Source organism: Orycteropus afer, unplaced genomic scaffold (assembly GCF_000298275.1).
Source record: "Orycteropus afer afer isolate SDZICR_OR568_19922 unplaced genomic scaffold, OryAfe1.0 scaffold00074, whole genome shotgun sequence".
NCBI classification, from domain to species: Eukaryota; Metazoa; Chordata; class Mammalia; order Tubulidentata; family Orycteropodidae; genus Orycteropus; species Orycteropus afer.
The window spans coordinates 8451055-8468020 of record NW_006921661.1 but is presented as its reverse complement, the minus strand read 5'-3'; the positions used below and the strand labels follow the sequence as shown (position 1 = coordinate 8468020).

At 55.7% G+C, this 16966-nt stretch overlaps 1 protein-coding gene across 1 annotated transcript in view; it reads left to right on the top strand.

The window, feature by feature from the left end:
- Positions 1-2607: 2607 nt before the first annotated feature.
- ARHGEF17 (Rho guanine nucleotide exchange factor 17) overlaps positions 2608-16966 on the top strand; it is a 63333-nt gene continuing 48974 nt past the window's right edge. Inside the window, exon 1 of the mRNA XM_007940962.1 lies at positions 2608-5820. Coding sequence (XP_007939153.1) covers positions 2608-5820 — 3213 coding nt within the window. The remainder of the gene's footprint in view (positions 5821-16966) is intronic.

Sequence of the window (16966 nt, the reverse complement as noted above, 5' to 3'; positions counted from 1 at the left end):
TCTGTCATCCACTTTGGTCTTCTCTTCTTTTCTTTTCTTTTTAGTGATCTCTTGCTTTCTTCATGGATAATGGAATCAGAGCAGGAGCTGCCATTTCCCCGACTTTAACACTGGTAGCAGTGTCTAAGGCACTTGACTGCTAACCAGAAGGCTGGCGGTTCAAACCCACCAGCCACTCCTCGATCGAAGATTGGGCAACCTACTTCCGTGGAGATACTGCCTCGGAAACCCAAGGAGGGGTCGCTATGAGTCGGGGCGACTCTACGGCACATAACAACAACAACAACAACAGTCAATAACTTGGGAGCGCTGGTAGCATAGTGCCTAAAGCACTTGACTGCTAACCAGAAGGCTGGCCGTTCAAACCCACCAGCCACTCCTCGGAAGGAAGATTGGGCAATCTGCTTCTGTAGTGATACCGCCTCAGAAACCCAAAGAGCTGGGGTCGCTATGAGTCGGGTCCGACTCCACGGCACATAACAACAACAAAGTCAAACACTTCTCCTTCATGACCCATAGAGAAGGGGCAATAATACGTACCTCCAAGGGTGCTTCAAGGATTAAATAACTGAAAGAATATTACCCACACATCACAGGCTGTTGTTGTTGTTGTTATGTGCTGTCGAGTAGTTGGACCCGACTCATAGAGACCCCTGCTTGGGTTTCTGAGGCGGTATGACTACGGATGTAGAGTGCCCAACATTCATTCATTCATTCAGATGTGTTGTATTTAAGCTGGGCCCAAGAGGATGAATGGGATCTGGCAAAGGAACAGCTTGAGCAGAGGTCTAGAGATACAGAAAGAGGTGACTCCCCAGAAACCAGAACAATGAGACACTCACCAAACCAAGCAGAGGCGGAAGGGGACCCCAAGGGTTGGATCAACGTGAAACGCAGAAGCGACTGACACCTTTCCCTTAGGAAGGTGGACCGGTAGCAGGTAGGCGTGCAGACTTGATAGTGAGAAGTTCAGGGCATTCTCGTCAGACCTCCTTTTGTGCGTGAGACTGAAGGAGGGGCAGTAGATTTTGCTAAGGGATTAGGTTTGAAACAGCCCCTGAGAGGACTATTTTACCTGCCCAGGGTTGGGTAGCTTAGCGCCTAAGGCACTTGACTGCTAACCAGAAGGCTGACGGTTCAAACCCACCAGCCACTCCTCGGAAGGAAGATGGGGCAATCTACTTCCGTAGTGATACTGCCTCGAAAACCCAAGGAGGGGTCGCTATGAGTTGGGTCTGACTTCACGGCAAACACCACCTCTGTGAGGCAGAGTTGAGCCACACCACACACCTAAGGTGGGGAGAGTCGGCCAGTAGAGGGCGCAAGAGCCGCATTCCTGCGAGGGCTGTGGAAGGAGGGGGCGGGTCGCAGGGCGGAGCATAGACGAGCAAGGCTGCTCAGACGGCGGGGGCAGGTAGAGGGGCGTGGCTGGGCGGGTCGGCTGGAAAAGTAATGGGGTGGGGGCGTGACCACAGAGGGTGGAGTTTCTGCAATGGCTAAGGGCTGGTTGCCGAATGGTCAGAGCTAGACCCGCCGCAGGTCGGTGGGAGGGGGCATGGCAAGAGCTGGGCGGGACTATTGGGGGGCAATGGGGGGGGCGTGGTCGTCGCATAATTACCTCGGAGGGGGCGTGACCTGGGCGGGATAAAGGGGCGGGGCAGGAGCCGCGAGCACAATTGGTCCTCCCGCCGCCCCCTCATCTCCTACTGGCGCCGAGTCCCGCCCCTTTCCCGGCCAGGAGAGTGTTTCTGCGTGTGTACCTGAATGTCTGTGTATACGAGAGTTTGTGGGTCGAGATGTTGCCATGTTGGTGCCCTTAGGGCAGTGGGTGTTTCCGTGCGAATGCAGTTGAACTGTGCTGGGTGCGTCGCCCTGGCTGTGTCTGCATAGCTGACAAGCGCAGAGCTTGCAAGTATCCTAGCGAGTCCCTGGGGGCAGCTCGGCCCACTGGGCTCCCAAGGGACTTATCTGGAGGGTCGCTTCGGTTTGCCAGAGCTCAAGCACTCTAGTTTCTCCTTCGGCTCCTCCCCGCTTCCCTCCCTCCCCTGGTTCCTAGCCCCGCGCGCGCCCGTAGCCCACCCCCTCTTTTCGGCATGAGGCCCCGCCCCCCGCCCCCTTTCCTCTGCCACAAAGTTTATTTGCAACAAAAGCGAGCGAGCAGCTAGCAGCCCAGCGGGAGGGAGCGGGAGCCCGAGCGGGAGCCGGAGCGGGAGCGCGAGGGGAGGCAGACAGACAGGGCCGGCGGGCGGGCGGGCGGGCGGGCACCGAGCCGAGGGACGGAGCTCTGGGATCCTGCCTGGGCCGAGACAAGCCACGATGCCCCGGGTCGCACCGGCCAAGGCGGGGACCGGGCCTGGGGTTAGGCGCTAAGGCGGGAGGGACCGCAGAGGATGGAGCCGCCGCCGCCCGCGGCCGCAGAAACTTGAGCTGAGGCGCATAAACCTCTGCTTAGGTCTCTGCGCCCTGCCCCCCAGAGTTCCCGCGCGCCGCGGGTGCAGAAACTCAGGCCTTGGGACCGCGGCCGCTGCGCTCCTTTGGAGCTGTAGCACAGGGGGGGGTTGGCCGCGGCTCCCCGAGGCCAGCCCCCCCGGAGTGAGTACCACCACCATGGCGGACGGGGCGCCCCGGCCGCCGCTCTACCGCAGCGTCTCGTTCAAGCTGCTGGAGCGCTGGAGCGGCGGACCCGGACCGCGGGAGGAGGAGGTCGCCGACACCCCCGGGCTGCGGCGCCGTGCCTCGTGCCGTCCCGCCGGCGCTGGCCCAGGCCAGCCCTCCCGGCGCGTGTCCAAGCTGGCGTCGGGGCCCTCGGCCGCCCCCGCGCAGCCGCGCCCGCTCCGCAGCCTCTCCCCGTCGGTGCGCCAGCTCTCCCGCCGCTTCGACGCGCCTCGTCTAGACAACGACCCAGCCGAGGTCCGGGACGGGGGAGTCTCCCCAGCGGCGGTAGAAGAAGCAACCGAGGGCGCCGCGCGCGGGGCTTGGCCAAGCGTCACCGAGATGCGCAAGCTCTTCGGCGGCCCTGGCTCCCGGAGGCCCAGCGCCGACTCTGAGGCCCCCGGGACGCCCAGCCTAGACGATGCCGCGTGGGAGCCCCAGACCCGGGAGTCCCAGCAGCCGCCGACACCACCTCCTCGGACGTGCTTCCCCCTGGCGGGCCTGCGTTCAGCTCGGCCGCTGCCCGGACCGGGGGCCGAGGGGAGGAGGCGGCGGCAGCAGCAACAGGAGCGGGCTCAGCGTCCGGCGGATGGTTTACATTCTTGGCATAGCTTCTCCCTACCGCAGGCCGGGGCCCGGGCCTCCTGCTCCTCCTCCTTCTCCATCGCCTCCTCCTATCCTGTCAGCCGCAGCCGGGCTGCCAGCTCCAGCGAGGAGGAAGAGGAGGGCCCGCCGCCGCCGCCGCCGACGACGACCGGGGCGCAGAGTCCAGCCTACCACGGCGGCCACTCTTCGGGCAGTGACGAGGAGCGAGACGGTGAGGACAACCACCGCTGGGGAGGGAGGCAGGGGCCCAGGCCTGGAAGCTCCCGCTTGGGCCAAGACTGCAGCAGGCCGGACCGTGATGGGTTAAGTCTGGGCACCATGGACTCTGCAGGGGGAGCCAGGATCCCCGAGCCCCCAACATCTCCAAGAGCCCCTAGCGAGGAGGGATCCCGGGTCTGGGGTACTGGCTCTCCACCCTGCATCCCAGGTCCTCAGGAAGGGCTGCGCCCCTTGTCTGACACTGGGGGGACGGCTTTCAGAGTGGCCAAGGTGAGCTTTCCCGCATACCTGGCCAGCCCCACAGGCTCCCGTGGCAGCAGTCGTTATTCCAGCACGGAGACCCTCAAGGATGAGGACCCGTGGTCTACTCGGGGTTCTGGGGCCTGGGGTGTGTACCGATCTCCTAGCTTTGGAGCTGGGGAAGGGCTCGTCCTGCGGACCCAGGCTCGGACTCGTCCCAAGGGACATGTGGGCACCATAAAGGCATTGAGGGATGGAGGACTGGAGCTGGATAACAGCCGGGAGCGGAAGTCTCTGTCAAACCCAGATATCGCCTCGGAGACCCTGACACTACTCAGCTTTCTGCGCTCAGATCTTTCAGAGCTGAGGATCCGCAAGGCTGGCCAGCGTCCTGGAGACCCTGAGAGTGACCCCCTGGATGGCAGAGACTCACCAGCAGCCAGTGGGCCTGTGGGGCAACTTGGGCCGATGCCTGCCCCAGTCCCAGCATCACCTGGCACCCGCCCCACACTCAAAGACTTGACAGCCACCTTACGCCGAGCAAAGTCATTTACCTGCTCTGAGAAGCCCATGGCCTGCCGTCTGCCCCGTGCCAGTACCCTGAAGCCCAGCTCCTCTGAGCTCCTGCTGGCAGGCTTCGGTGCCGAGGAGGATCCATTGCCTCTCGTTGTCCAGGATCAGTATGTGCAGGAGGCCCGTCAGGTGTTTGAGAAGATCCAACGCATGGGCGCCCAACAGGATGATGGAAGCGATGTCCCCTCTGGGAGCTCTGACTGGCCAGGGGGCATGACTGGGGGGCAGCGGTCACAAGAGGAACTCTCAGGCCCAGAGTCCAGCCTGACAGATGAGGGCATTGGAGCAGACCCTGAGCCTCCTGTTTCAGCCTTTTGCAGCCTGGGTTCTGCAGGGATATGGCGACCCCTTTCCTCGTCCTCTGCTCAGACCAACCACCATGGCTCTGGGGCAGAGGACAGTCTAGGTGGGTGGACTCTCGTGTCCCCTGAGACCCCTCCCACGCCAGGTACTCTCCGCAGGCGGCGCAAAGTCCCTCCCTCAGGCCCTGGTGGGACTGAAATGAGCAATGGGGAGGCAAGTGAGGCCTACAGGTCTCTGAGTGACCCAATTCCACAGCGCCACAGGACTGCCGCCTCTGAGGAGCCCTCTGGGTTCTCTGTGGACAGCAACCTCTTGGGCTCACTGAGTTCCAAGTCAGGGCTTCCATCAGCCCTAACTGTGGATGAGGGCCTGACCAGTGGCCACAGTGACTGGTCTGTGGGCAGTGAAGAGAGCAAAGGATATCAGGACGTTATTCAGAGCATCGTCCAGGGGCCTGGTGCCTTTGAGCGTGTGGTGGATGACAGAACTGCCGGCAAAGCCCCCAAGAAGAAATCTCTGAGTGACCCCAGCCGCCGTGGGGAGCTGACTGGACCTGGATTCGAGGGCCCTGGAGGGGAGCCCATCCGAGAGGTCGAGCCTGTGCTGCCTCCATCCAGCAGTGAGCCCATCCTTGCAGAACAACGGGCAGAGCCCCAAGAGCCCGTTCCTGCCAGGGGCCGAGCACAGTCTGAGAGGGCCCTGCCTGAGGCTCCACTTGCCTCTTCCACTGCACACTGTGACTTCCACCTTGACCCTAAACTGGCTGACGTTCTGTCCCCTCGCCTCATACATCGAGGTGCCAAGAAGCGCCCAAACCGAAGTAGTCATCAAGAGCTGCGGAGAGAGGAGAGCAATCAGGACCAGACTGGCAGCTTGTCTCGGGCCCGGCCTTCCTCCAAACACGTTCGCCATGCCAGTGTGCCTGCCACCTTCACACCGATTGTGGTGCCTGAGCCACTCACCTCTTCTGTCCCCCCTGTGACTATGCCAGAGCCCTTGGGCTTCCCAGCACGAGCCCACCCCACGTTGCAGGCACCATCACTCGAGGACGTCACCAAGCAGTATATGCTGACCCTCCATTCTGGCGAGGTCCCTGCCCCAGTGCCTGTGGACGTGCCCTGCTTGGCTCCACTTGCACCGCCCTCTGCTGAGGCCAAGCCCCCAGAGGCTGCCCGAGTTCCACATGAGCCTGCCCCAGCCAGCAAGTGCTACAGCAAGCCACAAGTGGTGAGTTCTTTGTGAGGGGCCTCGGCTGGGGTGGGGTGAGGTGGAGTGGCGTCAAGGGAGGTCCACGGGCACTGACTTGGGCAGGAGGAGCCCTTTGAGGGCACTCACTGGGCAGGTGCCCAGGCCTGAAGGTGCTTATCTGGTCCTGGAAATGCCCAGGCAGTTGAGTGTTAATGACATAGGACTTCTGTCTACGCAGGCCCCCCAAGGCTTCAGGTTCTGCTGGTGCTAATATCAAAAGTTCTTGTCTGCTCCAAGGTGTTTTGGGTGATAATTGCAAAGGATTCTTATCTAGTCCTTTATAGATGTTTCTCAGGGACTGGTTTTAGAGATTCTTATCTGGTTCTTTGTTGTAAATATGAAAGGGGGTATGAGAGTAATGGGACCCAACTGAATGAGATGCAGGCCTACCCCCCTCAGCCTTGCTGACTTATTGGTCAGATCCCTCGTAGGATGTTTGGGCTCTGGGGACCAGTTGATACATGGGTTTGCCCCTTTTCATGTGGCCTTGCTGTGGCAGGTCAGAATGTGGGTCTGTTCCCGAGCCTGAGAGAATTGGGGAGGTCCAGGATGTTACTTTGTCCAGTAGCCAGGGAGGCTTAGGGCTCTAATTCTAGCTCTGTCCCTGATTTGCTGTGTGATACTGAGGCACTGTATTTTCACTGTGACTCAGTGTCCCCATCTCTAAAACCAGCGGGTTGTAGACAAGGTGGTGCCTATGTTTCTATCCAGCTGCTACTACACAGATCTGAGAAGAGTCTGGACTTCAGTTGAGGCTCAAACCCTTGGGGGCTAAGGCCTATCAGTGCCTTTTCTAATTAGAATGGGGTCTTCTGGGGAAGGCAGTGACAGAAAGGGCGCTGCAGAGGCTGAGAGGGCCTTTGGAGCAGTTGGAGTGAATCTTGCACCTTCAGGCAGGGTTCCAGTGTGGGAGAGGGCGTGGCCCTGGTCTCTCACAGCTCTGCCTGCTTACATGTCTCTTCAGCCCCAGCTCCCTCTTCCTGGTGACTCCGAGATGCTTCCTCCTCTTCTGCTAGCAACCTGTCGCCGTTGTTGTTGTTATGTGCCATCGAGTCAGACCCGACTCATAGCGACCCCTCCTTGGGTTTCTGAAGCAGTATCACTACGGAAGTAGATTGCCCCATCTTCCTTCTGAGGAGTGGCTGGTGGGTTTGAACCTCCAGCCTTTTGATTAGCAGTCAAGTGCCTTAGACACTACGCTACCAGAGCTCCTGTTAGCAACCTAGGCCTCAAGACATCACGGTCTCTTAGGCCCCCCATTTCTGTGTTCTGTCTTCAGCCATCTTTGGAGTCTGTCTTCAGCCGTCCTTGGAGTCAGAAGGGTCCTCGGCAGCATAGTGCTCTGGGACCTGGGTTTGAAGCTGCCTTCTAGGCTCTGGGTTCTGGACTGAGCACAGAGATGATGGCCACAGGGATGATGCCTGCACTCTCACTGTGTTTGCTTCTGTGTGAGGAGCCTGGAAACCCTAAACCCTGGACTAATTTGGTCACTGCCCATTCTCCACGCTCTCACAGCCCCTCTGAACTCCCTCTCTCTTTGTTTCTGTCTCCTTGTCTCTATGGTCCTGGCTGTGCTATCTCCCACAGAGGCCACAGAGGGAGTCAGGGGCAGAGGTGGAGAGACAGGGAAATTTGGATCTGCCCTTCCTTCTGAGACCCTGTTAGAGCAGCTTGGGTGCCCTTAAACTCCAGTACCTATTCTGTCTTGGAAGACAGGGGTTGGAGAGGCAGAAGGGAGGGTGAGAGCAGGGGCAGCTCCTGCCAGAGGCCTCTGTCCAACTTCTTTTCCCATATAAATACCTCCTCTAGGCACCCAGAAGTCTCACCTGGCAGATAGGGCAGGGGTGAACCAAAGAACTTAAGGAGACATAGGGAACATGCTCTTAAGAGGTGACACTGAAACCCAGACAAGAGATGAGAGTTTTTGTAGAACGTCATGACTCCTTTCCCTGTCTCCGGTCACATTCTCCCCTGTTCCTCCCCCTTCCCCAGGGAGAAGCTTAGCCTCACCCCCATGGGACATGTCTGCCCTGAACAGAGGCTTTTTCTGGCTCCTTTGCCCACTCTAGTCCTCCCACCCTTCCAGGCCCAGCTCCACATCCCTCTTTACCCCTCAGGGGAGAGAACTGATGCATCTATAATTAGAGAGCAGGGTTTGTTTGAGTCTCAGCTCCAACCCAGTGTGGCCTATGGTGAGTCATATCACTGCTTTATCCCTCACTTTCCCCACCTGCAAAATGGGGTATGGTCTCTGCCTGACAGGTTCCTGTATGAAGAGTGGGTGGTATGGTTCCCACCCTGGGGGAAAGAGAGGAGGAAAAAACAGGCTCCACTGCCCTAGCTATTCCTCAGTAACCAAGGAAAGGTTTGGCCTCGCCTCCTCTGCCCCCTCCCTCCTACCTCCACCAGGTTTCTAGACACAGAGCTGGCACACAGGGTCTCACTACAACCTGGTGGACTTGAGTAGGCTCAAAAGAGATTTCTCCATCCCACCCACTCATAAAGCCTAGATGTTCACCCATCTGTTACCCTGGATCTCTCCTGCTATCCCCTTGCTTGTGGCTCCCAGGGATGAGGAACAGCTGTTCGCCCCCTCTTGCTGGCCTCCATGGAGGAGACAATGTTCCCTTGTTTTGGGTCTGGGGTTCCAGTCACGCTTCCTGGGCTGTGGGTGGAGATGGCATGGCATAGGCTCCAGAATAAGAAGGGAAGAGAAGAAGCTGTCACGCTTTGCTGATGGGGCAGAAACCAATGTAAACTAACCAGGGGCTGATAGGAAAAGCCTCAGGGGTTGAGGGGACCCACTGGCCCTGTCCTAGGCTGTGGAGAATCACTCCAACTCAGGTTTCTCCCAGCCCAGAGCCCATATTTACCCACTATGTAGTGTCACACTGGACCCACTGGCCCTGTCCTAGGCTGTGGAGAATCACTCTAACTCAGGTTTCTCCCAGCCCAGAGCCCATATTCACCCACTATGTAGTGTCACACTATTGTTGAGGCCTAGGCTCCAGGCCTAGTTCAGCTTTGACACCCTCTGAGACCTGGCCAGTGTCCTATCTTAGGGCCTCTGTTTCCTCATCTGTGCAGTGGGAGGTTGGACTGCCTGATCTCTGAGGCAGGAAGGACCTGACCCAGACTGTGAGGTGGTCAAGGGAAATTGGAGGAGTTAGGGGTATGGCTGGAGCAGAAAGAAAACAAGGGCAGCTCTTTACCAACAGCTGTAAGACCCTAGAATCCCAGGACATGCAGGACAGCTCATGGGTCATTGATTCTGTGAACACCTGCTTGCGTTTGTGCAGGGAGCGAGGAGGCAAAGGCCATCTGAGCCTCTCTGCTCTCCCCACGCCTCTTGTCATTTCCACTTAATATCACAATAGCCTAGATGATCAGCGACTCTTCACTCCAGGGCTTCCCCAACCCCAGCCTTAGAGTACAGAGTATTGTATTCTCAGGAACCTTGTACCCATTTGACAGATGAGACAATGGTAGCCCAGAAATAGGAAGTGGCTTGGTCCTCAGAAGCATAGTTGGACAGCCTCACAGAACTTTGGCTTATTGGAATAGCCGTAACAATGGCTAACATTTTTTGCATGCTTACAATATGCCTGGCACTCTTAACTGTGAGATCTGTGGGGATCTTACAGTGCTGAATCCTTAGAATCTCAGACTGTTAGTTTCACACTGTCCTAGAAGGTCAGTGTCTTAGAACTAAAGGGGCCCCATTAGTCCCTGTTTCTCAGTGATACTGGCCTGCCACCTGAGTGGGCAGGGTTGAGGGACAGTTGGGAACATCATCCGTATACCTCCAACAACCTGAGCACCTTCATTTTGGCTAATTCACCAGGGTCTGGGGTTGGAGGGGGAAGAACTTATGTGACCCAGAAAGGGAGAGTGCTGGGTCTAAAATCACACAGCAAGGCAGAACAGACCCAGGCCCAAGCATCTGGACCCTGGTCTTGCCCCAACCCCTGTCCTCAGCAGACACAGACCACCAGTCCCCCTCCCCAGTTCCTCACCTTGCTGAGGAAGGCCCAGGTTGCAGCTTTTCTCGTCACCTTTGTTCTCTCTGTCTCCCCTTGGCAGGGAACCCACGGGTTGGAGGTTCTCTCCTTCCCCTCCTTGGCTCCTTGCTGTGATTTTTCCATGGAAACTGGTTCTGGGAGGGGAGGTGATTAGGACATTTGGAATTCTGAGCGGTACCAAATATCTATAATTAAATATCTTGTCACTCTGCAGGAGGAGGGTGGGAAGGGGGAGGACAGGCAGAAGGGCTGTCCTTTTCCTCTGTTTATTCCCCAGGGCTCCCATGCCTTCCTAAGGACCCTGGGCTGTTGGAGGAAAAGGGGATCCAGGTATGGGTCCACCCAGCAGGGAAGGGTTGGGGGAAAGACCAGAGTCGAATCTGACATTTTCCAGCCCAGCATTTCTGGGACCAGCTGGGTTTGGGAGGCTGCAAGGCTGCTGCTAATCCTGTCCCCAGTCCCCTCTGCCATTGTTAGGACTGGCCTCTCCTGCCTAGCCAGCCCCCCACCCCCCATCTGTGATCTCTCAGGATACACATGCCGCCCTGCAGTGGAGTAGAAGACACCCAGGCTGCCTGGGGAGGTGAGACACTCAGAGGATTCAGAATCTAGAAGGCTTCTGGAAGGGGCTGTAGGATATTAAGGGACTGGCAGGGGAGACTTCCTGGGGAAGACTCTGTCTAGGAGTTGGCCTTGGAAACAGAAAGAGTTCTGCTAACCAGAGAAGAGAGAGAAGGGGTTCTAGGAGGAGGGTACAGTGTGAGTAGAAGCTAGGAGGTGGGGAAGACAACAGGTCAGTGTGGTAAGAGTTTGTTTGAGAGACTCTGGGATATCCTTGGTGGGGTGAGGCATCATCCATTTAACAGATTCTTACTGAACACCTAGACACTCAGGCACTTCTAGGCCTTTGGGATACAGCGACCAACAAAGTGAAGTCCTGTACTCATGGACCTTCTAGTTAGGTCACCTGTCTGTAATAATTGACAATTACAGTAGGACCTTGGAAGGAAAATTAAGTAGGATAAGGGAATAAAGAATAACAGAGAGGAGGTAATATTTTAAGATGGAGGGGTCAGGAAAGGCCTCTCTGAGGAGGTGACATTTGAGTAGAGGCCTGGAAGAAGTGAGGGAGCAAGCCAGGTGGTATCTGAGGAGAAGAGCATTCTGGGTAGATAGAAACAGCAAGCACAGAGTGCCAGAGGTGGAAGCATGTTTGAAAAGCAGCCAGGGGGGCCATATCTTTGGAACACAAATGTAGGAGATGAGGTCAGAAAGGGAAGAGAAGGTGGAGGTGGTTTGGGGACAGATCATTGGATTGAAGGCCAATGGGAGGACTTTGGCATTTATGCACAGTGAGGCAGATCAGATTCTGAGTGGAGCAGTGACTTTATGTGACTTTTATTTTCATAGGTTCCTCTGGCTGTTCTCTTTCCCTAAGGGGTCAGGATGGAAACAGGGAGGCCAGGCAGGAGGCCACTAGAATAATCTGGGCAGAGCTGATAGAGGTGGCTTGGGCTGGGATGGTAGGTTCTGTTGTAACCCAGAGGGCTTTGTGAGGGCCTGCCCCCAGCATTCAAGGTGAACACAGCCACTGCTATTCGTGTGGTTGTATGTGTGGCTAGGGAGTATGTGAGAGAGGCAGTGTTAAGGAGCTACTTAGAGTGAGAAGGTGACAAAGCCCCTGAGCTGACCAGAGCTGTGGGCTGTACTACCTCCCTACCCCCAGCTTGGCTCAAAGACCAAGGACCACAAGGAGGCAGGTGACAGTCCCACTGGTGTCTCCCATTTAGCCACTGTGATGGCCCATGTTGCGTGTTGCCCCAGCTTGTATGCCTTCTGGGACAGCTCACTCTAACCCCAGGAAGCCCTGTCACTCCCATTTGGTCTTCCAACTAGGTGGGCATTGCCATGGCCCCAATATATGGATGAAGAAACAGGACCAGAGTGGGCATGAGTTTGCCCAAGGCCTCATAGCTCAAGTATGGGATTTGGCCCAAGGTATCCGGCCTCTCGAGACATGCACTGGCCCCAGAGTTCCCACTGAGACAAATTGGCAGGGATGTGGATCGTAGGACAGGGTGTGGGGAGCCCATGTTTTCCAGAGAGGCTCCAAGCCCTGGCGTACTTATTGGGAAATGTGCCCAGGCAGCCTGGCGCCTTGCTGGCAGGCCCTGAAATAGGGACCCCAAGTCCCCTGGGAAGCAGGTGGGGCTGCAGCCTTGGCCCCCCTAGGCCTATTGGATCCGATGCCTTCCCCCTATGGGAATCGATCCCCACCCCCCATACTTCCTGGCCCCCAGGGCGTTCCAGGGCTGGATAGAGGCAGAGGAAAACTGCCAGGCTGCTGGGCCTTGAGCAAGTGAGTGAGCTCCAGCCTCTGAGATGCAAGGACCGAGGGTCCCAATCAGGTTCTCTGTGCTCCCGGGGGTCTTCCACAACCCCCCAGTAACTATGGAGGTCCCTACAGGTGGCCTGGTATAGCATGTGGAGGTCTGAACTAAGAGTTGGGAAACCTGGATCCTAGCTTACTTAGTTCTGCTGTGTGGCCTTTGATAAGTCCCTTCCCCTCTCTGAACCACAGATTCCTCCAAGCCCGTGGGCATGAGGGTAAAACCTCCTCCCAGGTGTATTGGGAAAGACCAATGCTGTTTTCTGTGGAATCACAGCTTGTAGACTAAGTAGCCATCTCTGGCGAGGGTGGCAGGAAGGCAGGAGGAGACTCCACTCTGTTACTCTATTAGACCTCAGAGGAGATGAGGCTCACTGTGGAGCTGAGACTTAAACCTAGGCCTGACCCCTCACACTTCTTCCCTTGCCCACCACCAGCTACTGCTCCAGGGTCCACCCTCCTTCCACCCACACACATAAACACCCAGGGTCTCTCCCCAGATTTTGATAGGCTGTGGTGTGCGCTCTGGAGTCTGCCCCCAGAAGTGGTGGTGCTGCTGTGGCTGCTGCTTTTGACGTTGGACATTAAAGTTTCTCTGGTCTGTTTGCAGTGGGTCTTGGGGAAGTAGTGGGGTGCTGAGACATGCCCTAGGCAGGGAGAGGGTGGGAGGGGAGTGCAGAGGGCACGTGAGGGGCACGGGACACAAGCTGATTCTAGGCAGATAGGTGGGTCACAGATTACTGTCCTATTGCTGTAACAAATACAAACGTAGTAGGCTAAAAACAACAGATTTATTGTCATACCGTTCTAGAGGTCAGAAGCCCAAAATTATTTCACTAGGCTGAAATGAAGGTGTAGGTAGGGCTATATTCTTTTCTGGAGTCTCTTGTTGTTATGTGCCGTCAAGTTGGCCTTGACTCATAGCGACCCCTCCTTGGGTTGCTGAGGAAGTATCACTACGGAAGTAGATTGCCCAACCTTCCTTCTGAGGAGTGACTGGTGGGTTTGAACCACCAGCCTTCTGGTTAGCAGTCAAGTACCTTAGGCACTATGCTACCAGAGCTTCTTTGGAGTCTCTAGGGGACAATATGTTTCCTTGCCTTTTCCGTTTTCTAGAGGCTGCCCACGTATAGAGCTCTGATGGTACAATGATTATGTGCTTGCCTGCTAACTGATTGATTGGTGGTTCAAACCCACCCAGTGGCTCCGTAGGAGAAAGACCTTGTGATCTGCTTCCATAAAGATTACAGCCAAGAAAATCCCGTGAGAGTGTTCTACTCTGTCCCGTGGGGTCGCTGTGAGTTGAAAATCAACAGCACCTAACAACAGTAATAGGGGCTGCTCACACTCCTTGGTTCGTGGCACCCTTCCTCCATCTTCAGAGTCATCAGTTTCGTATCTTGAAATCTCTGACCCACTCCTGCTTCCCTCTCATAAGGACTCTTGGGCCTGGATAAGTCAGGATAATCTCCCCATCCAAAGACCCTTAATTTAGTTACATCTGCAAAGTCCCTTTTACCGTTTAAGGTTAACATATTCACAGGTTTCAGGGATTGGATCATGAGCATCTTTGGGGGGTCATTATTCTGCCTACCATAGGTGGGAAAAGGGGTCAGGCTGTTAGCTCCTGAGTCCAGAATCCCCAGCAGGTGCTGGTCCTGGGGCAGAGTCTGTGAAGTCAGGCCTACTGCATTTATCCTTCCATTCATTCCTTTCCACGTGCATTTGTCATTCATTCATTCATGCAGCCATCATTGAACTCCTTGATGAGGAGTAGGGACACACCGTCCTTGCCAGGAGCTTTTGACAAGGGCCCTAGCCCCCTGAGATGGGTGGGGTCCATAGGGCCTGTTCCCAGGCCTGGTGGGGCAAGGATAGAAGTGCTAATGTATCCCTTGAGGACAAGCCCTAGATTTGCTGACTAGAAATGATGATGGAGCAGTTCCCATGAAAGACAGTTGGTGGGAGAGTTTAGAGCCAGGGCAAAAAGGTAAGGTAGGGGCCTAAGTAGAAGATGAGAGTCACATCTCTGCCTGGCTGTCCCAACCAAGACCTGGGACCTTAGGAGCAGGTGGGAAAGATGCTCCCTATCTCCATGTGCTGAGAGGTCCATACTGGGGATTGGCATCCCTGGTGCTGTCAGACCAGTAGACTTGGCAGGTGCAGGTCCCTTAATGCTCTGAGAGGCACAGGTGCTTATAAGAGGTGGAATGTAAAGAGCATGGTCCAGAATCCACTCTCCGCCTTTGGGACCCGGGCAAGAATTTAGCTCCTCTGAGTCTGTAAAATGGGTGCATTATCCCCTCAAAGCACAAAGGATTATTGTTAGGATTAAATGAAATAATGCAGAGAAGCCTTGGCACATAGTAGGTGCTCAAGAAAAAACTAGGTCTTCTCCTCATGACTGAGATGCTAAGATGTTATGTGAGTCTAAGATTCTAGAAGACATTGATTCCTAGATTCTCAGATTCTCAGCTTCTCTTTCCTGCTGTGAAGTAGCTCTAAGACAGGAGGGCAGGCTGGGGTCCTAATCACACCTGGGCAGGGTTGATGGCTCAGTAGCCTGGGCCTTTGGACATGAGGAGGAGGAGAGGGGCCAGACATTGTCCTTGCTCCTCTCTCCAGCTTCCCCTTTACTTTTGTTCCCCCAGCCCCAACCTGGGACATGTTTGAGACAGCTCAGCCCAGGGCTGGTAGGCAGAGCAGAGCCAAAGCCCTCTCTGGGTCAGAGCCCCAGAGCCATTGGAACCCACCTGCAAGGCAGAACTCAGTTCCCTCTGCTTCCCTGCTAAGAACCCTCCCAGTGGAGCCTTGCCTTGTACTCCAGGACTCTACTACTCTGAGGTTCTGTGTGGCTTTAGGGTCAGACTGATAATGGGTTAAATTTTCAACTCTCATTCACTCACTGGAGAATATTTAACAAGTCACCAGACCTCAGCTCTGAACCTCAGTGTCCTGCTCTGTAAAATGGGAACATTTATTAATCCCAACTTCAGACAGGTTGTTGTGAAGGCTGAAAGAGATGTTGGTGTGGTACCCTCAGCCCAGGGCCCTGGGTATAGACAGTTCTGAATCATGGCCACTTCAGGAGTGCAGGCTTTTGAGGTCACCAGTATCTGAGTCTAGAATCCCGTGGTTTCAAGATGAAGGATTCTGACTTTGATTCTGAGAGTCCATGGCTGTTAGCTTGATTTTGTTTGTGCTTTTGAGATTCTGTTACTCCTTGGTTCTGGCATCCTTTGGTTCTGAGATTGTGGGGTTGGGGAGAGGTGGGGCAGGCAGGTCCTTAGCCAATGGGAGGGCATTCAGGGCAGGGGGCATGGTCGGGGTCGGGCTGAGGGGGCTGAGGGAGCAAGCACAAGGTTGATGTCTGTTTCCTGTTTATTGGTTCCCAGGGAGTAAGTAGCCCCTGCTCCCCAAGCTGTACTGTGGAGCAAGAGGAAGGGAGGCCAGGGTTCCTGGCTGCCAGCCAGCCCCACAGCCCAGCCTCCTGGGATTGCTGAGACCACCCCCACAAACCCCTTGAACAAACATTCAGTCCTTTCCCAGGACAGGGCACTGGTGTCAAGGAGCAGATGTGAAAGGGAAGGGGTGGAAGGAGGAGAAGGCCCCCCCCAAAAAAAAAAGTCTTTGCTGACTCCATCTTTCTTGGCTGCCTGCGTCACTAAAGTCTCACTCCTCATTTCTAACTATCTCCCTCTGTCTCCCTGACCCCTGGGGTGAGGCCTGATGGTGAGATGTCTAACTTTCTGGGAGGGCAGGAGAAGGGTATCTGTTGACGGAAGAGGGCCAGGGCTTGAATGTCAGGACCTTCCACCTGGAAAGACCCTTAAAAGCCAGCCATCTCTTCTAACCTGCCCCCCTGCATTATTTGGGTGGAGAAAGTGAGGCCCAGTGAGGGGAGGGGTCTTGCCCAAGGCCATATGGTAGTGGAACAGATCCAGCAGGCTTTTCCGCACCTCACAGCTGTTCTCTTGTGCTGAGTAGAAGGGACCTCTGAGAGTTCATAAGATGACAAAGTTCACTTGGCATTTTAGAGAATTGGTCTAAGCCAGGGCAAGAGAGGGAAACCTCTATATATCCAAGGCCAAGAGGGCAGGGAGGTCTCATTTTGACTGAGAGCCAAGTTGCCCATCTCCAAGTGCCAAGTTCAACATCCAGGGCTTTGCCCTGTGGGCAGGGGAGAGCCTTGGAAGATTAAGAATTGAGGAGCATGCCAGACTTGCTCATTAGAAAGAATCCTCTGGTTGTGAGAAGGTGGTCAGACTGGAGGAAGCAGGGAGGTAAGATGCCTGAGCTTGCAGGGGTGCATGTGATGTGGGAGGGCAAGAAGGAGACCGTTTGGGAGATAATTTGGAGGTAAAATCTGAGGATTTGAACTTTGGCTCAGTGGCCCTGACAGAAACTGGATTTTAGAGAATGGGGCCCACTTCTTTGGTCTGAGTCAGAAAATATGGCAGGTGGACAGGATACAAGGTCATCTAAGTCATCCCTCTGTCTCAAGACAGAACTTTCCTGAGTGGAGAGCGAGGTCTGAGCCAGCTCAGGTCCCTACCTCTGTGCCCAGGATGCTTCCCTTAAACTTCACAAAGTTCTAGGCTACACCCCTAATCCTCCCTTCTAGGGGCAGAGGGTAGAGTGATGGGTGGATGACTGGCAGGCAGCCTTACTGGTATTGGTCACAGTGGGTCTTGTAGTTGAAGACAGAGTACCA